The sequence below is a fragment of the Pongo abelii genome, chromosome 3, assembly GCF_028885655.2.
Source record: "Pongo abelii isolate AG06213 chromosome 3, NHGRI_mPonAbe1-v2.0_pri, whole genome shotgun sequence".
Lineage (NCBI taxonomy): Eukaryota > Metazoa > Chordata > Mammalia > Primates > Hominidae > Pongo > Pongo abelii.
In genome coordinates this window covers 191,654,039-191,674,936 of record NC_071988.2, presented here as the reverse complement: position 1 = coordinate 191,674,936, position 20,898 = coordinate 191,654,039, and the positions used below count along the sequence as shown (strand labels likewise).

General features: G+C 37.4%; 1 protein-coding gene across 14 annotated transcripts in view; it reads left to right on the top strand.

Annotated features, from left to right (window-relative positions):
• NEK1 (NIMA related kinase 1) overlaps window positions 1–20,898 on the top strand; it is a 223,970-nt gene that overhangs the window by 111,390 nt on the left and 91,682 nt on the right. For all 14 annotated transcript variants that reach the window (XM_063723724.1, XM_024245861.3, XM_054554703.2 and 11 more), the window contains 3 exons: window positions 15,744–15,875; window positions 17,747–17,812; window positions 17,892–18,120. In XM_063723724.1, coding sequence (XP_063579794.1) covers window positions 15,744–15,875; window positions 17,747–17,812; window positions 17,892–18,120 — 427 coding nt within the window. The remainder of the gene's footprint in view (window positions 1–15,743; window positions 15,876–17,746; window positions 17,813–17,891; window positions 18,121–20,898) is intronic.

Below are 20,898 nucleotides of genomic sequence, written 5' to 3'. Positions count from 1 at the left end.
AGCCATACATAGAAAGCTGAAACTGGATCCCTTCTTTACACTTTATACAAAAATTAATTCAAGATGGATTAAAGACTTGCATGTTAGACCTAAAACCATAAAAACCCTAGAAGAAAACCTAGGCATTACCATTCAGGACATAGGCATGGGCAATGACTTCTTGTCTAAATCACCAAAAGCAATGGCAACAAAAGCCAAAATTGACAAATGGGATGTAATTAAACTAAAGAGCTTCTGCACAGCAAAAGAAACTACCATCAGAGTGAACAGGCAACGTACAGAATGGGAGAAAATTTTTGCAACCTACTCATCTGACAAAGGGCTAATATCCAGAATCTACAATGAACTCAAACAAATTTACAAGGAAAAAACCCCATCAAAAAGTGGGTGAAAGATATGAACAGACACTTCTCAAAAGAAGACATTTATGCAGCCAAAAGACACATGAAAAAATGCTCATCATCACTGGCCATCAGAGAAATGCAAATGAAAACCACAATGAGATACCATCTCACACCAGTTAGAATGGCAATCATTAAAAAGTCAGGAAACAACAGGTGCTGGAGAGGATGTGGAGAAATAGGAACACTTTTACACTGTTGGTGGGACTGTAAACTAGTTCAACCATTGTGGAAGTCAGTGTGGCAATTCCTCAAGGATGTAGAACTAGAAATACCATTTGACCCAGCCATCCCATTACTGGGTATATACCCAAAGGATTATATAACATGCTGCTGTAAAGACACATGCACACGTATGTTTATTGCGGCACTATTCACAACAGCAAAGACTTGGAACCAACCCAGATGTCCAACAATGATAGACTGGATTAAGAAAATTTGGCACATATACACCATGGAATACTACGCAGCCATAAAAAATGATGAGTTCATGTCCTTTGTAGGGACATGGATGAAGCTGGAAACCATCATTCTCAGCAAACTATCGCAAGGACAAAAACCAAACACCGCATGTTCTCACTCATAGGTGGGAATTGAACAATGAGAACACATGGACACAGGAAGGGGAACATCACATACCGGGGCTTGTTGTGGGGTGGGGGTAGAGGGGAGGGATAGCATTAGGAGATATACCTAATGTTAAATGACGAGTTAATGGGTGCAGCACACCAACATGTTGCATGTATACATATGCAACAAACCTGCACGTTGTGCACATGTTCCCTAAAACTTAAAGTATAAAAAAAAAAAAGAAACCGTTGTGAGTCTGATGGGATTCCCTTTAAAAGAGGCAATTTGGTTCTTTTCTCTAGCTGCCTTTAAGATTGTTTCTTTCACATTGACCTTGGATTGTCTGATGACTGTGCCTTGGTGATGGTCATCTTATATAGTATCTCACTGGTGTTCTCTGAATTTCTTGTATCTGCATATCAACCTCTCTTGGAAGATTGGGGAAATTTTCCAGAATCATACCCTGAAATATGTTTTCCAATTTCCTTACTTTCTGTTTTTCTCTCTCAGGAATGCCAGTAATTCATAGGTTTGGTTGCTTTACATAATCTTATGTTTCTTGAAGGCCTTGTTTGCTTTTTAAAATTCTTTCTCTTTATTTTTGTCTGACTGGGTTAATTCAAAAGACCAGTCTTTGAGCTCTGAAATTCTTTCTTCTGCTTTGTCTAGTCTGTTGTTAAGGCTTCCAACTGTATTTTGAAATTCCCATAGTGAGTTTTTTTATTCCAAAAGTTCTGTTTGGTTCTTTGTTAATACCATTATGTCATCTTTCATGTCCTGGATCATTTTTCTGGCTTCTTTGTATTGGATTTCAACTTCCTCTCAGATCTTGTGGCGTTTCCTTGCCATCAGTATTCCAAGTTCTTTGTGTATCATTTTAGATATTTCAGTCTGCTTAGGATCCATTGCTAGGGAGCTAGAATGATCCTTTGGAGGTGACAAAGCACCTTGGCTTTTTGTACTTCTAGAGTTCTTGCACTGATTCCTTCTCATCTGAGTGAGCTGACAATTCTTTTTTTTGATTTGTGTTTATTTGGATGGGACTTAATTTTTTTCCCTTTGAAGGTGTAACTGTGATGTATGTTGTGTATGCTCGATTGGCTTCTTTTCTGGGTGCTTTCAGGGGTCCAAAGCTCCATATGGGTTTTTTGGTTGCAGGTAGGTTTGTGTGGTGGCTTTCTCAGATGCTGGTTTTTGTAGTTTTTGCTTGGCGGTGTAATTCAGGCTGCAGTCCAGTAGATGGTGCTGAAGAGTAAGATACGGCAGATTTATTTCGGCTCTGTTCACTTTCATCGGGCCACCAGAGAAGCCCAGAAAGGGCCATTGGGCCCCAACAGAAAGAACTGCTGCCATGTCCACAATCATGCACTTTGGCGGGATGAGAAGGTGAGAGATGACCCCCTTCTCCACGTTTGTTCCGAGGCATCGGTGGTGCCCCCTTCAGTGGTTAGTGCTGCACCCACATTTCCTGTTTCCCATTGGTGGCTTTGACAGGCTGCTCTGTTTCCTTTCTGGGGGGCAGTTTGTGCCAAGGGTGCAATCTGTGGGAGACCCCAAACTGCCTGAGAATCTGCTGGTGTCATGTACTTGCCAAAGTCAGAGTAGGTTGTGTAGTATCTGCGGGTGGTGGTGCAGTGGCGCAAGGGCAGAGGATCTACAAGCAAGGGAGTGGCACCACAGGTACACAACTGGTATGACAACTGCCATCTCAGTTTGGATCAGAGGTGGATGCAGCATGGCTAAGTCAGCTGCTCACTCAGTTCTCTCTTTTCAGAAGGTCCTCTAATCACCACCAATAGTGTTGCCCTGGCTTGCAAGGGCTGAGGGGCTCCCCAGCTGTTTAGCAGCCAGTGTGTTGTCAGAGGGGTGAGGGGAGCAGAGACACACTCCCACCTACACTTTCTGCTGGACTCTGAGTTCCTCAGCGGTCGATATCAACCAGACTTTTGCTGCTTTCTTTCTGTCCACCCAATCTTCTTCACGTAGGTACTCCAACAGGTCCTGGCTCTGTTCCCTCCGTTTCCTTGTCAAAACTTGATGATTTACCAGTAATTTTCATCTTCCTTCTGAGGAGAACTGGCATGAGATGTCCGTAGTCACAATCTTGAAGCAGCGTCTGAATCTTGTTTTTCTATCCATTCTAAATCTTTTGATTGGAGAGCTTAATTACATTAAAGATTGTTATTGATAGGTAAGCACATACTACCACGTTTGTTTGTTTTCTGGTTGTTTTTTGGTCCTTTGTTCCTTTCTTCCTCTCTTATTGTCTACTTTTGTGATTTTGTGCTATGTGCTAAGTTTTGATTCCTTTCTTGTTCTCATTTGTGTATCTACTGTAGTTTTTTGCTTTGTAGTTAATCATGAGGCTTACACAAAGCATCTTATAGTAATAATAGACTATTTTAAGCTGGTAACAATTTAACTTTGTCACATGAACATATTCTAGACTTTTACCCTCCTCACAATTATTTTGGCTGTCACAGTTTATACCTTTTTACATTTTAGATTTCATAACAACTTAGTGCAATTATTTTTGACTGTTTCAACATTTAACCTTTATAATAGCAATTTGAGAGATTTACACACCACTGTTGCAGTAATGGAATATTCTGAATTTGAATATATATGAATACCTCTCTACTAGTGAGTTTTATACTTTGATATGTTCTTGTGATAGTAATTATTGTTCTTTTGTTTCTGGTTGAAGAACTCTTAAGCATTTCTTGTAAATCAGATCTAGAGGTGATGAATTCCCTTAGCTTTTGTCTATCTGGGAAAGACTTTACTTCTATTTTATTTCTGAAAAACAGCTTTTCTAAGTATATTATTGTTGGCTGGCAGGGTTTTTTTAATTAGCACCTTGAGTATATTATCCCATTCTCTCCTCACCTGCAAGATTTCTGCTGAGAAATCTGCTGATAGTCTAATGGCGAGCCCCTTGTATGTTGCCTGATGCTCTTCTCCCTCTGCTTTTAAAATTCTTTGTCTCTTACTTTTAATGTTTTAAATTATAAAGTGCCTTGGTGAGGACCTCTTTGCATTGAACCTGTTTGCTAGTTTTCAACTTCTGTAGATATGGATCACCATATTGCTCCCGAGACTTGGGAAGTGTTCAGCAAGTACTTTACTTAAAAAGCCTTCTGTGCCTTTCTCCATCTCTTTTTTTTTTTTTGAAACGAAGTCTTGCTCTGTTGCTGGAGTGCAGTGACGTAATCTTGGCTCACTGCAACCTCCTCCTCCTGGATTCAAGCAATTCTCCTGCCTCAGCCTCCCAAGTAGCTGGGATTACAGGCACGTGCCACCACACCTGGCTAATTTTTTGTATTTTTAGTAGAGACAGGGCTTCACCATGTTAGCCAGGATGGTCTCAATCTCCTGACGTCATGATCCTCCCGCCTTGGCCTCCCAAAGTGCTGGGATTACAGGCGTGAGCCACCATGCCCGGCCTCATCTCTTCTCTTTCTGGAGCTCATACTGTGACATTTGTTCATTTCATGGTGTTCCATAATTCCTGTAGACTTTCTTCACTTTTTCTCTATCTGGGCAACTTCAAAAGACCTATCTTCAAATTCACAGATTGTTTCCTCTGCTTGATCTAGTCTGCTGTTGAAGCTCTCAGTTTTTAACAATTTCATTCATTTAATTCTTCAGCCCCAAGATTTCTGTTTGGTTCTTTTTATGTTATGTATATCTTTATTGAGTTTGTCATTCATATCATGGATTATTTTGCTGATTTCATTGAATTGTCTATTCTCTTGTATATCCCTGAGTTTCCATAAGATCATTACTTTGATTTCTCTTTCAGGTAATTTGTAAATTTCCATTTCTTTGGGGTCATTATCTGGAGAATTATATTCCTTTGATGGTGTCATGTTTTCCTGCTTTTTCATGTTTCTTGTGTCCTTGCATTGATAACTGCACATCTAGTGGATCAGTGACCTCTTCCAAATCTATAGAGTTGCTTTTGTAGGGAATGATTTTACCTACAGATGATTGCTAGGGGGTCAGTTGAGCAGGGTGCATTGGCTCTGTGGGTGGTAGTGCAGTGGCTCAAGGGCAGAGGTTCTGCCTCTGGTTCCAGGTAGGCACGGTAGTGTAGTGTCCATGCAGCTCCTTCAGTTGTAATCAATATGAGTAATGGCTTCAGGTACTTTAGCCATGACTGTAGGAGTGTGTGACAGCAGTGGTAGCAGCATAGGTTATTAGGATTCTCAGTGGCAAGGGCTTTAGTGGGGGCCCTCCTGCTCTTGTTTATCCTACCATGGGGAGACTTTGTTGGGGAAATCCTTCTTGTTGTCAGATTTGGCAGAGCTCACAAGCAGCCTACAGTGGTGCTGGGGTCCTGGGCTCACTGTCTTCCTGAATTACTATGATACTTGTGACTTGAGTACAAGTTCACTCTCTGAGGTATGGGTAGATGAAGCTGTTCTACAAAGGTGGGGACTGTGACTCTAAGGCATTCCCCAGTAGCTTGGGCCCAGGTAGCAGGGATATAGCTGTGACTCTGATCCTGAGAGTCAGGGCACAGCACTGGCATGGGTCTGGAGAAGAAGAGATGTTCTAGAGGCTTGGGCCCTAGGGAGCAGGGCATAACTGCAATTCACTTTCTGGAGCCAGTAGGGCACAGTGGCAACTTGGACACCAGGAGAGGAGGTTCCTTGTAGTGGTGACTCTGGCATGGCAGGACATAACAATGGACTAGGCTTTGTGAGGCTGGGTACAGCAGCAACAAGATCCCATGAATGGTGGGGCACAGCTGTGACTTAGGCATTGGGGGAAGGGAATAGCACAACAATGACTCCACCCTTCTGTATATGGCCATCCTTAGCCTGTGCTTCATAGGGTTTCTGCCACTCCCTTGCTATTCTCTGACATTCTCCTTAAGTCACTCTGGTCAAAATGCAATTATCTATTCATTGTTTTTGTCCTTTTTTTGTGGGGCAGAGGGTAGAGCATTAGGCATTTGTAATTTGCCATCCTGCTGATGTCACCACCCTCCTTGCCTGGCTGCCTGGCTACCTAGCTGCCTCCTTCTCTCCCTCCCTCCGCCCCTCTATGGTTAGTTTCTATTGCCTTCAACCAAAGAATCTTAACAGATTTACCATGTAAAATGCTCAGCATGGTACCTGGTGAATAGTAACACAAATAAATTCATTGGGAATTCTGTGTCTCATGATATTCCAGAGCTGTGCGTAGGGAAATTTTCAGGAAACATCTGTTTATTTAATGCACACTGGTATAGTGGGAAAAAAATGAGACTGGGAATCAGAATACCTGATTTTGGTCTCAGCCTTGCCAATTAATTAGCTTGTTTGAGGATTGACTTAATGTTTGTGGCCTTTATTTCCTCATCTAGATGAAGGTCTTATTCTCTAATGTTGCTCTATCTAAACTGTGTAGAAAAATAGTATCCATAATGTAAGGATTTAAGTCCAGCTTAATATACAAAAAAATTGATTAAAGTTATTTATTATTTCAATAGAAAGTCTAATATAGCATAATCTAGATGTTATATTGGGGGGTAGTGTTCATATATCTATCTTTACTCATTGACCATTACTCAGGAGTGGTTAACATGGAATTCAGAATTGAAGCTAGCATTATTAAGCCCCCTAAAATATTAATGTAAAGTTTGGCAGTATGTATGTTGGTGCATTTTCTTCAGTAAAGCCACATATATTTCCTTGGATTCTCAAAAGTATAATATTTTCAGTCTAACAAAGGATAAAAATCACTGCCCTGTAACCAAAACAGCATGGTACTGGTACAAAAATAGACACATAGAACAATGGAACAGAATAGAGAACTCAGAAATAAACCACATACCTACATGCAACTGATCTTTGAAAAACCTGACAAAAACAAGCAATAAGGAAAGGATTTCCTATTTAATAAATGGTGCTGGGAGAACTGGCTAGTCGTATGCAGAAAATTGAAACTGGATCCCCCTTCCTTAAACTTTATACAAAAGTTAACTCAAGATGGATTAAAGATGTAAATGTAAAACCCAAAACTATAGAAATCCTAGAAGAAAATCTAGGCAGTATCGTTCAGGACACAGGCACAAGCAAAGATTTCATGATGAAATGCCAAAAGCAATAGCGACAAAAGCAAAAATTGGTAAATGGGATCTAATTAACCAAAGAGCTTTTGCACAGCAAAAGAAACTGTCATCAGAGTGAACAGACAACCTACAGAATGGGAGAAAATTTTTGCAATCTATCCATCTGACAAAGAGCTAATATCCAGAGTCTACAAGGAACTTAAACAAATTTACAAGAAAAAAACAAAAATGTCCATTTTTACCCATTAAAAAATGGGCAAAGGACATAAACAGACACTTCTTAAAAAGAAGACATGCATGCGGCCAACAAACATGAAAAAAAGCTCAATGTCTCTGATTAATCATTAGAGAAATGCAAATCAGAACCACAGAGAAATACCATATCATGCCAGTCAGAATGGCAATTATTAAAAAATCAAGAAACAACAGATGCTGGCAAGGTTACAGAGAAAAAAGAATGCATTTACACTGTTGTTGGGAGTGTAAATTAGTTCAGCCATTTTGGAAGACAATGTGGAGATTCCTCAAAGATCTAGAAGCAGATACACCATTTGACCCAGCAATCCCATTACTGGGTATATACCCCAAAATATATAAATCATTCTGTTATAAAGATACATGCATGCATATGTTCACTGCAGCACTATTCACGATAGCAAAGACATAGAATCAACCCAAATTTCCATCAGTGATAGACTGGATAAAGAAAACACGGTACATATACACCATGGAATACTATGCAGCCACAGAAAGGAATGAGAACATGTCCTTTGCAGGGACATTGATGGAGCTGGAAGCTGTTATCCTCAACAGACTAACACAGGAACAGAAAACCAAACACCTCATGGTATCACTTATAAGTGGGAGCTGAACAATGAGAATACATGAACACATTGGTGGGAACAACACACATTGGGGCCTTTGAGGGATGTGTAGGAAGGGAGAGCATCAGGAAGAATAGCTAACGGATGCTGGCCTTAATACCTGGGTGATTAGTTGATCTGTGCAGCAAACCACCATGGCACGCATTTACTTATATAACAAGCCTGCACGTTCTGCGCACGTACCCTGAAACTTAAAAGTGAAGGAAAAAAATCACTGCCTTAACTATTGTGATTCTTTGGCAGTATATACCTAATTTTATAAAATTTCCTCTTTGACATATTTAATGATAAAAATTGTAGTACCAATTGGGATTTAGATATGGAGAACAATATGTGATGATGGGTCCTTTTTTTTGGGAGGGCCAAGTAATATAGTGTTACGTTTTCAGCCATCATGTATGCTATATTGTGAATGAAGTATGTAAGGAAGATAGATTCAATTTTTTAAAAGGGTAGCAATGTTTTAAGAATTAAAATTCAGTGAAAAATAGAATTAGGGAGATTCTGTCTTGGTTAGGTTGGATAAAATATTTTGAATGTAAATTCTCGTGTATTTCTGTTTCCGTCTTTGTCTTATTTTTAGACTTTCCATGCACGCCTGTAAGGCTCCCCACAGGGTGTACACACTTATTGCTTCTGGCTACCTTGTTCTTATTCTTAGATATTCTTATAAAAGCATTATGGCAATACTAGTTAAGAAAATTTATTCAAATACAAATACTTTTATACTATTGGTTCTTCAAAGATAAGGTTTTGAGACGTTAAATATGAATTTGGTAAGATTTCGCCATGATATATCCTTAGGCTGTATAAAACTATGTGTGAAATTACTCTATTCAAAATATGAAATTAAGTCATTTAATAATACTTTCCTAACATAAATCCTTACTAATAAGTCAGCATAAAGATGAAAATATGTTTGTTATTGATCAAGAGTAGGCAGACATCGCAGACTTGGTGGTTTCATGTGTTTATAAGCCTTGCCTCACTATTTGGTGAAATTTTGAGTTTTGTCATTTGGTGGCACTGCTGCTTAATTTTTCAGCACATGGTAAAATTGACACGTGAAGTAGAAACAGTTTTACAGTGATAATCGAAAACCTTTTGTGACAATAAAAGCAATGTTGAAAAGCCTTAAATTTATGAACCTTGTGAGAAAAATTGCTAAGAAAAAAAAAAGCTTCTAAAGCATTTCTTTTGAACCTGAATTATGAAAATTTCAGGTCAATGTTTTATCTTTTTTTTTGCACATTTTTATATTGAAAACTGTGGTTAAACTTTGAAAGACTGTGCTTTGTTTGTTGTGTTTTGTTTTGAAACAGGGTCTTGCTCTGTCGCTCAGGCTGGAGTGCAGTGGTGTGAACATGGCTCTCTGCAGTTTCGACCTGCTGGGCTCAAGGGATCCTCTTGCCTCAGCCTGTCTGTAGCTAGGACCCTTATCACACGTCACCATACCCAGCTAATGTTCTTATTTTTTGTACAAATGGAGTCTCACTGGTCTGGTGAGACTCCATTTCTACAAGAAAAAAGAAAATTAACTGGGTCTCAAACTCCTGGGCTCAAGTGCTCCTCCTGCCTCAGCCTCCTGAGTGCTGGGATTATAGGCGTGAGCCATTGCACCCAGTGAAAAAGTATGTTTAGAATGAAATATATATTATAGATTTAGCTGGGTGATCAATTGTGTAATAAAATTGGGTCATTCTTTGTTCCAAATTTTTGTATTTTTCTCTTATGTGAAACTTTATATTGTTTTTCTGGTTTAGTTAATTTTTGTGATATGTCATATTTGCTCAACTTTCTGTATAAAAGGCTTAGTGTAATGGTTTATCTTTCAATAATTAGAAGTACATTATCATCTGTTATCTCAAGATATAGTTAATATTGAAAAGCTTTAAGGTTCTGATTATGAATAATATACCATGATGTTTATACAGAAGGCCCAATTCAACTGTACTGATAAGTTACTTAAGTATATGACATTAACTTATAATGATGTTGCCACATCTCAGTAGTCATCCTGAACTACCCATAAATTTTCAGTAACTTAGTTGTCTTTTTAAGTGATTGTAAGAGTTAGTAATCTGTCTTTGTTCATTTATTTAGATTCTATATCTGAATTTGTCTGTTTAGGTTCTTCTAATCTGTTTGGTTTAGTTGACCCAGAGGAGAGATCAGTATGCATTTGATTATAGAACATAAGCATTTACTGAAGGCTGCTGAAGATCATTATTATAAAAGTGCCAATAAATTTGTCTCTCACAATGCCCAAATTTTAATTTCTGATCATGGTTAAGATAGGAGGTTTTTGTTTTTAGTCTGCATTCTAAAGATGAGAAACTTGCATTCTGAAACTTAATACCTTTCATCAGGAACTAAAACCAGACTTTTAGTGTTTAAGCCAAATAACCTTATTTAATGGAAACCAAATAAATAACAATTGCTACTATTTATTAGGTACACAGATGTGTACTGTACGTAAATTATCTCATGCAATCCCTATAGCAGAGAGGCAATGAGTACATCATTTCTATTTTAGAGAAAAACTATGAGGTTCAGAGAGGATAAAAACAATGAAAAATCACAGGACCGGTGAGTGTTTTGGGATTTGAATGTAGAACTGTCCTACTTTATCTGTATTTTATGGCCTTCCCGAACAATGAATGGCTGACCATTGGCTGCTCTGTGAAGGCTGTTCTCACTGGCGTCCCTCTTGGCTTTACAGAGTTAGTTCTTTCTGTATTTTTGTTTCATTGTTCCCCAGATCGTTTAGTACGTATCTCTTTATTTTTTTTCTCTGTAACATACTGATTGATTTATGTGTTCTTTTTTCTTTTCTAATTTACAGTCCCCTCAGAGAAAATATTGTGTCTAATTCATTTTGGATATCATTATCTAGAACTGTGCTTGGCCTTAATAGGTATTAATACATATTTTAATTTATTGATAAATTAATTTTTATCAAATATTGTGGATTTGTCTTCTCACAGAAATCATGTCAGGTTGATGTATTGAAATAGCAGGCCAAACGCAGTGGCTCACGCCTGTAATCCCAGCACTCTGGGAGGCCAAGGCAGGCAGATCACAAGGTCAGGAGTTCGAGACCAGCCTGGCCAACATGTGAAATCCCATTTCTACTAAAAATACAAAAATTTGCTGGGCATGGTGGCACACACCTGTAATCCTAGTATGTGGTAGAGAAGTGATTACTGATTTAAATAAAAATAGCAGAATGTGTTCATTCAAAGTATATTTCTTTTAAGTAATAATCTAGAGAAATAACATATTTATTCTAAAAATACTGCTGCTATTCAGAACAACTTTGGAGCTTGTTTTTATTCTCTCAGTGTGTGAAACCTTATTTGAATTTATATTCTATAGTAATTAAAACAAACATAAAGTTTCAAAATATTTAGATATTATCTTTCAAGGTGATAATACTGTTATGTGAGCTCTAGATATTTTTAAAAGTTACTTGTAGTAACTTTTTTTTTTTTTTTTTTTTTTGAGACAGAGTCTCGCTCTGTCGCCCAGGCTGGTGTGCAGTGGCACAGTCTCGGCTCACTGCAACCTCTGCCTCACGGGTTCAAGTGATTCTCCTGCCTCAGCCTCCCGAGTACTTGGGACTACAGGTGTGCACCACCATGCCTGGCCAATTTTCTGTATTTTTAGTAGAGAGAGGGTTTCACCATGATGGCCGGACTGGTCTCGAACTCATGACCTTGTGATCCACCCGCCTTGGCCTCCCAAAGTGCTGGGATTACAGGTGTGAGCCACTGCGCCCGGCCTATTTGTAGTAACATCTTAAATATCAGTATACTTTTTCAATAATACTGAACTATGGGACTAAAGCAATGTTTCCATCCTTTTTTGAACAAAATAAATACAGGCGTACCTTGTTTTATTGTGCTTCACAAATACTGCATTTTTTACAAATTGAAGGTTCGTGACAACCCTGCATCAAGCAAGTCTATCAGTGTCATTTTCCCAACAGCTTTTGCTCATTTTATGTCTTTGTGTCACATTTTTGTAATTCTTGCCATATTTCAGACTTTTTCATTATTATCATTATATCTTTGATATTACTGTTGTAATTGTTTTGAGGCACCACCGACTGCACCCATATAAGATGGGAAATTTAATTGATGAATGTGTGTGTTCTAATTGCTCCACTGACTAGTAGTTCCCCTGTCTCGCTCCTCAGACCTTATTCCCTAAGACAAAATAATATTGAAATTAGGCCACTTAATGACTTACAGTGGCCTCTTAAGTATTCAAGTAAAAGAAAGAGTTGCATGTCTGTCACCTGAAATCAAGATTAAGCTTGGTGATGAAGGCGTATTGAAAGCTGAGATAGGCACAGAATTAAGCCTCTTGCAGCAGTTATCCAAGTTGTGGATGCAAAGGAAAAATTCCTGAAGGAAATTAAAAGTGCTACCCCAGACCAGGTGCAGTGGCTCACGCCTGTAATCCCAACATGTTGGGAGGCCAAGGCGGGTGGATCATGAGATCAGGAGTTTGAGACCAGCCTGGCTAACATAGTGAACCCCATCTCTACTAAAAATACAAAAAATTAGCTGAGCGTGGTGGTGTGTGCCTGTAATCCTAGCTACTCGGGAGGCTGAGGCAGGAGAATCATGTAAACCCAGGAGAGAGGCAGAGGTTTCACTGAGCCAAGATAGTGCCATTGCACTCCAGCCCGGGCGACAGTGCAAGACTCCATCTCAGAAAAAAAAAAAAGTTCTACTCCAGTGAACACACACGATAAAAAAGCAAAACAGCCAGGTGCCTGTAGTCTCAGCAACTCGGGAGACTGAGGCAGGAGAATTGCTTGAGGCCAGAAGTTTGAGACTAGCATGGACGACATAGTGAGAACCTGTCTCTAAAAAAAAAAAGAAAAAGAAAAAGAAAGAAAAATTAGCTGGATGTGGTGGCACACACCTATAGTCCCAACCACATTGGGAAGCTAAGGCAGAACGATCATTTGAGCCTAGGATTTCAAGGTTGCAGTGAGCTATGATTGTGCCTGGATCTGCACTCCAGCCTGGGTGACAGAGCAAGACCCCATCTCTTACAAAAAAAAGAAAGAAAGAAAAGCAAAACAGCCTTCTTGCTGATATGGAGAAAGCTTTAGTGGTCTAGATAGAAGATCAAACCAGCCACAACATTCTCTTTGGCCAAAGCCTAATCCAGAGCAAGGCCCTAACTCTCCTCAATTCTATGAAGACTAGGAGAGATAAGGAAGCTACAGAAGAAAAATTGTTGGCTAGCAGAGATTGCTTCATAAGGTTTAAGGAAAGAAGCCACCTCCATAACATGAAAGTGCAAGGTAAAGCAGTAAGTGCTGATGGAGAAACTGCAGTACATTATCCAGAAGATATAGCTAAGATCATTGATAAAGGTGGTAATACTAAACAACAGATTTTCAGTGTAGACAAAACAGCCTTCTATTGGAAGAAGATGCCATCTAGGACTCTCATAACTAAAGAGAAGTCAGTACCTGGCTTCAAAGCTTCAAAAGACTGGCTGACTCTTCTCTTGTTGGGAGCTAATGCAGCTGGTGACTTTAAGTTGAAGCCAGTGCTCATTTGCCATTCTGAAACTCCTAGGACCCTTAAGAATGATGCTAAATCTATTCTATTTGCGTTCTCTAAATGGAACAATAAAGCCTGGATGACTGCACATCTGTTTACAGCATGGTTTGCTGTAAATATTTTAAGCCCACTGTTGAGACCTACTGGTTAGAAAAAAAAAATTATTTCCAAATATTACTACTCATTGACAATGCACCTAGTTACCCAAGAGCTCTGATGGAGATGTATTATACAAAGAGATTCATGTTGTTTTCATGCCTGCTAACACGACATCCATTCTGCAGCCAATGTATCAAGAAGTCGTTTTGACTTTCAAGTCTTCTTATTTAAGAAATACATTTTTTTTAAGGCTGTCGCTGCCATAGATAATGATTCCTCTAATGGATCTGGGCAAAGTAAATTGAAAGCCTTCTAAAAAGTATTCATCATTCATCGTTCTAGATGCCATTCAGAACTTTTTTGATTCATGGAGTTAAAGTCATGTTAATGTTAATGTCAACGTTAACAGGAGTTTGGAAGAAGTTGACTCCATTCTTCAAGATTTCAGTAGAGGAAGTCACTGTAGATGTCGTAGAAATAGCAAGAGAAGTAGAATGGCAAGGGGAGCCTGAAGATACAACTGAATTGCTACAATCTCATGATAAACTTGAATGGATGAGGAATTGCTTCTTACAGAGAAGCAAAGAAAGTGGTTTCTTGAGGTGGAGTCTACTTCTAGTGAAGCTGTTTTGAACACTGTTGAAATGACAAGGGATTTAGAATATTTTGTAAACTTAGTCAATAAAGCAATGGCAGGGTTTGAGACGACTGACTCCAGTTTTGAAAGAAGTTCTACTGTAGGTAAAATGCAACAGCATTACATGCTGCAGATAAATATTTTCATGGGCTGGGCACAGTGGCTTACGCTTGTAATCCCAGCACTTTGGGAGGCTGAGTCAGGACAGTCGTTGAGGCCAGAAGTTCAAGACCAGCCTAGGCAATATAGTGGACCTCATCTTTATTTAAATAATAAAGAATTTAAAAAATATTTTTACAAAATCAAAAGAATATTTTCATGAAAGAGTCAATGGATGCAGCAAACTTCATTTTTGTCTTATTTTAAGAAATTGTCACAGCCACCCCAACATCCAGGAGTCACCACCCTGATCAGTCAGTAGCCATCAGTATCAAGTCAAGACCCTCCACCAGCAAAGTGATTACAATTCATTGAAGGCTCAGAAGAATCATTAGCTTTTTTTTTTTTTTTTAGAAATGAGGTGTTTATTAAGGTGTGTACATTGTTTTTTAGACATAATGCTGTTGCACACTTAATAGACTACAGAATTGTGTAAACATAAATTTTATATGCACTGAGAAACCCCAGAATTTGTGTGACTCACTTTATTGCAATATTACCGTTATTGCAGTGGTCTGGAACCAAGTGCGTAATATCTCAGAGGTATGCCTGTATTGTTGTAAAGTGAAGGTCTAGAAGCCAAATATTAAGATTGTATTATTACTGTATTTTTAGAAGATACTCAATAAATATTGTGTTTGAAATGTATACTCCCCAGAAAGTCTTGTTTCCTAGATTGAGGAAGACTAGGAATAGGGAGTAGGTAGTAAACTTCCTACTGTGTTACTATTGTCATACCCAGACAATACCATACAATTGTCATTTCCTTGTATTAATTAAGGGTTCATAATCTTACTTTGTTTAGAGTTTAAATGGCAAGATAAAAACAAGCACATATGTTAATACAACATGATATTTTCAGTGAAGTAAATCTTATTACCTGGATCTGTTTCTCCTTCCATTCTCATTTATGTTGGCATTTTTATGAGGGCTCTTATGTTGAGTAATTGATATTTGAACTTTGAGAAGATTGTACCCAAACCTGCAGAAATTACAAAAGCATTTCTTTTAGAAGTGTAAGATTAACAAAGTCTTACACTTGAATCTTTAAAAGACAGTTTTTCAGGATCATTTCATGAAACATTGATAATGCAATGAAAGTGGGTTCTTTAGGACTATGTGACATGACTATGTTTACATCTGAGACCAGAGGTTTTTTTCTCTAGTCACTGCTCTATCCCCAGCATGTAGCATCATAATGCCTTGCTCAACAGATAATTCAGGAATGAAAAAACTACTTGTGGATACAGTGGGTAAATAGTGATCTGATAGGTACCATTTTATTTCTTCATACAAATATAAAATCCCTAATGTATTTAATAAAATCCTTTTTTATAGTTGGTGGCTAAAGGAGTTAAGAGTTCTGATGTTTCTCCACCTTTGGGACAGCATGAAACAGGTGGCTCTCCATCAAAGCAACAGATGAGATCTGTTATTTCTGTAACTTCAGCTTTGAAAGAAGTTGGCGTGGTAAGTTTCCTAAGATTCAGAACTCCTCACAGTCAAAAGATTATTTAAAAGGAAATTAAATTTAATGAAATCACATTAATCCCTAATGTCCCTTTCAGGCTTTTCTAAGGAAAAAAATTGCTTTTTAAGGGATTTTAGTTTACTCAGAATACTGGAGCCTCATTATTTATAAGTTTTATATCTAGGACCACCTGGTAGATGAAAATATATCACAGTAACTCTTACATTACTTTAAAAGAATATTGAAAAAATAAAATATACAGAGAAATGTACTGAAAATAATACTATAAACATTTTTCTACCCAACCCTCATGATTAACAAATGTTCACTTTAAAAAGAATAATGTCTCTTTGGTACTAAAGTAGCTCTAGGAATTAGGTCCAACACATGTTTACATTTATTCAAATTTTGTGACATGGCAAATGTTAGAGGACTCAGTAGAACTACAGTTAATTCATCAGTTATTCCTTTTACCTTGTACTTCTGAATCTCTATCATGCCCTACAGATAGTAAAACAAAGAAACATAGACAAATAAAAAGCTTAAACTTAGAAGTATATTTCAGGTATCTGAAGTGTCAAGACTGTTCAGGGGTTAAGAGAAGTGGGCTCATAGTGTGGAGCTGCTGCCTAGAATTCAACAGACAGAAGGAGAAAAGTCTACTGAATCAGATAATAACTTCATTTTCCCCTTTCCTGGTAATGGATGTCTGTGCCTTTTATTTGTTTAGTTTCAGTAAATACTTGCAGACAAAATTGGTACACTAGTTGTTGCTTTTTATAGCCTTTGGGTTGATTTTGAAAATAAGACTGAGTAAGAAAATATAAGTTTCTTGATCATTCTCAAGAACTTCATGTAAGAAACTATTGTTCTTCAAGTAGGCTTAGTCACTTTTTCTTTCTGATAACGACTTTGCATGTGCTACGTTGTTACTCCAACTTTAGATACCACTGTGTGGTCCCTTCTTGGTACCCAGTCTCACATCTCAATAGCTGTTCATCTCTCTGGTTGTAGGACTGCTAATTCCTGACTACTTTACTGGGTAAAATGTTCTTTGTCTCATTGCTTCATATATTACTTTGAAACTGACCACCAAATTTTTAATTTTTTTTAAGTATTAAAAAATTCGAGGTAATCCATATAACTGGAACGGTTTTCTTTCTGTGTTGTGTTGGTAAATGTCACTTACTTAAAATTTAGAAAATTGTTCTTACTTTGAATCTTCTACATGCCTTTGCTTTCATAGCTTTCATAACTGCTAATTTCTTCTTTTCGTATATTTTTTTAATTTTACATAGTCTGGATTGCTTTGACAATGCTAATTAGGAGATAAAATTTATGTCATTTGTAGTACAGATGACTCAGAACTAATTTTTGTTACACTCTTTGTTTAGGGAGGAAAGCCACTTCTCAATTACATTTAGTACTATGGCTTAACAAGGATATATATACATGAAATATAAAGACAGTTTTAGAATAACACAGCCTATTTTGAATTACTTCATCTATCAAAACTTTTTCTAGTTATAATTAAGAGAGTATATGAATTTTCCTCTAATTTCTACCACTGACTTAAATTACCAAAAAATCAGGTACCAAAGAGGAAGAGGATATAGTTAATTATGTGAGCAGTAATCCAAAAATATGACAAATAATTGAGAATTGGCCCCTGTCTATGTTGTCTAATTAATAATATTTAAAGGTTAGTCATTGCTGATAATGAAGGAAGCTTTGTTAACATTTTATAGGAGTAAAAAATTTACAAGGAACAAATTAATGAAAACCAAAAAGTAACAAGGGTATAATATTTTTAAAGGTAGATTTAAAAAAATAAAATTATCTCTTCCTCTGTATCTATCTGCATTTAAAGGACAGTACTTTAACTGATACCCGGGAAACTTCAGAAGAGATGCAAAAGACCAACAATGCTATTTCAGTAAGTAAAATTTTCAAAGTTTATCAATCATTTTACTTAATGATATACATATTAAAATATATAATGTTGTAACTTTCAGAGTAAGCGAGAAATACTTCGTAGATTAAATGAAAATCTTAAAGCTCAAGAAGATGAAAAAGGAAAGCAGAATCTCTCTGATACTTGTGAGATAAATGTTCATGAAGATGCCAAAGAGCATGAAAAAGAAAAATCAGTTTCATCTGATCGCAAGAAGTGGGAGGCAGGAGGTCAACTTGTGATTCCTCTGGATGAGTTAACACTAGATACATCCTTCTCTACAACTGAAAGTATGTATAGAAGTATATTAATATCCTATTTAGGTCTAGTACATATGTAAACTTATAGACTAACCACTCTGAAAAAAATGAACACTTAGAAGAATTGAGAGAAGCTGAAAGAATTCTGTATATTTTCCTTTTGGGCCAGTAGAAGTGCCTCCCTCTCACAGTGAAATGTAGAGAGCAGAGAGAACTCATCAAACTAATCAGCCTTAATAGCAAGGATTTTTATTACAAAAGTGTATAGTGTGAGAGAGGGAACTAATGATACATATTTAAATTGCATTACTTTAACTCTGTATACCATGTTAAATTAATCTGTTACTATGAATAATTCTTGATGAGAACCAGAGTAGTGTCTCAGAAACATCTCTTAGGCATTTAGCGAGAGTATTGAGAAAATCTGACTTAATGATTTATATATTCGGTGATAATTACTGAGAATCTGTATTTCTTACGTTGTTCTAGGAATTGGAGATATAGGAACAAAACAGAAACTTATGTGCTCTTGTGGAGCTTACATTCTAGAAGGGCAAGCCTGACCATCAACAAATCTGATTTTAAGTAATTTTTTTCACAGACTGTTTTTGTAGAATTTTTTCTTGCATTGGAAAAAAGCCCAAAGAGTTGATAGCATTTATTTTGCTTATTTATTCAACAGTTCTTTATTGGGTACCTACCATATGCAATACACTCTTAAGCAATGTGAATATAATAATGTTTAGAATGTAGTCCCTCCCCTTAAGGAGCTTAAGGTCTAGTGGAAAGGCAGGCAAGTAAAGAGATAATTGTAGTTGATAAATACTATGCTAGGAATAATCATAGACTACTGCAGGAATACATAAGAGACCATAAATCAGTCTTGGAAGAGCCCCCATGATCCAGTCACCTCCCTCCCTCAACACAGGATTATAATTCGAGATGAGATTTGGGTGGGGACACTATCTGTCTGCTTTTATGATTTGTCTTTATCACTGGTTTTGAGCAATATGATTGTAAAGTGCCTTGGTGTGGTTTTCTTCATGCTTCCTATCCTTGGGATTCATTGAGCTTCTTGTGTCTTTGGGTTTATGGTTGTCACATTGGAACACTTTCAGCCATCATTTCTTCTAATATTTTTTCCATGCCTCCTCCTTCTTCTGTCCTTTAGGGACTCCAGTTTCACTTTCTGTCTCATACCTCAGTGGTGCTCTTTTTACTTTAATTTTTTAGATTCTTGTTGTGTTTCACTGTGGATAGTTTCTATTGCTCTATCTTTAATAGATGATAGTCTTTTTTTCCTGCCATACCCAATCTGCTATTAATCCTATTCAATGTACTTTTCATCTCAGATATTGTAGTTTTCACCTCCAGAAGTTTAAGGAGTTGTTTTTCTATCTGCCATGTCTCTACTTAACTTTTTTGATCATGTGGAATACAGTTGCAAAAACTTTATTAATGTCTTTACTTACTCTGACATCTGTGTCAAATGTTAGAATTTTATTGGGTCTATTTTATTGATTGCCTTTTCTCCTTGTTACAGGTCGTATTCTTCTGCTTCTTTGCATGCTTGGCTGTTTTTAATTGGATGTCAGACATTTTGCATTTTACCTTGTTGGGTGCTAGGTATTTTTGTATTTTTGTAATTATTCTGGAGATTTATTCTAGAATGCAGTTAAGTTATAATACTTGGACTCAGTTTGATTCAGTCATGTCTTATTTTTAATATTTGTGAGGTGAGATCAGAGCCATGTTTAGTCTAATGCTAATTATCCCCATTTAGGAGATAAGATGCTTCTGAGTGCTCTACACAAGGAATGATGAGGTTTTCCAGTTTGGCTGGTAGGAATAGACACTATTTCATGTCTGTGTTCTCTGTAATCTTTCTGGGTGCTTTTTTTCCTAACTTGGGTAGTTTTCTCATATATTTGCCCTGCTCATACTCAGGGCTACCGTCTGCAGGTCTCTGGAATTCTCTTTCTAGTTGCCTTGGTCTTCCAGGAATCCCAGCTCTACCTCCTGAACTCAGGGAGTGGGGTAGACCCATTAGCTATAGCCTGAAAACTCTAAAGGCTGGGCAATCATAGGGATCATCTCATTTGTTTTTGTTTTTGTTTTTTCTCTCTCTCAGGGACCCATGTTCTTTATTACCTGTTGTACAATGTCTTGAAACTGCTGTCTCATATTTTGTCCAATTGTTTTGGTTAGTTAGGGAGCAGCATAACTCTAATTACTCTATACCATCTTAGTAAGAAGTAGATATCCTTGAAACCAGTTTTTAGAGGCTGTTGCACTAATCTAGGCAGAAGTTAATGATGACCTTAACTAAATTACTGAAAGGTAATAAAGAGGAGATATTTAAAAGATACTAGGAGACAGACTTATAGGGGCTTTATGTGAAACTCTTCGAAGAGTTCATCAGAGGAAGACCTTTGCAAAGAAAATGAGGAACAGACAGAGATAAAATTAGGAGACTGTAGTATGGGTTCCAAAGAAAGAAGAGAGCACTTCAGGAAGAGAGGTAACATATTGAAGGCTAAAAAATATACACTGGATTCGTCAGAGAAGAGGCAATGTGAGCTTGGTAAAAGCAGTGTCATTAGAGTGCTAGAGACAGAAATAGAATCCAACAATTAGGAAGTGAATAGGAGAGGAAATTTAAAAAGAGAGTTTAGAACCTCTTCAAGAAGCTAAACTGCGAAGCAGAACAGAAAGGTAAGATGGTATTACTGGGTGGGGATGTAGAGTCATTGTAACCTTGTGAAAAAAGAGACTTGAAAATATTTTATGCTGATTAGAAACCAAAGT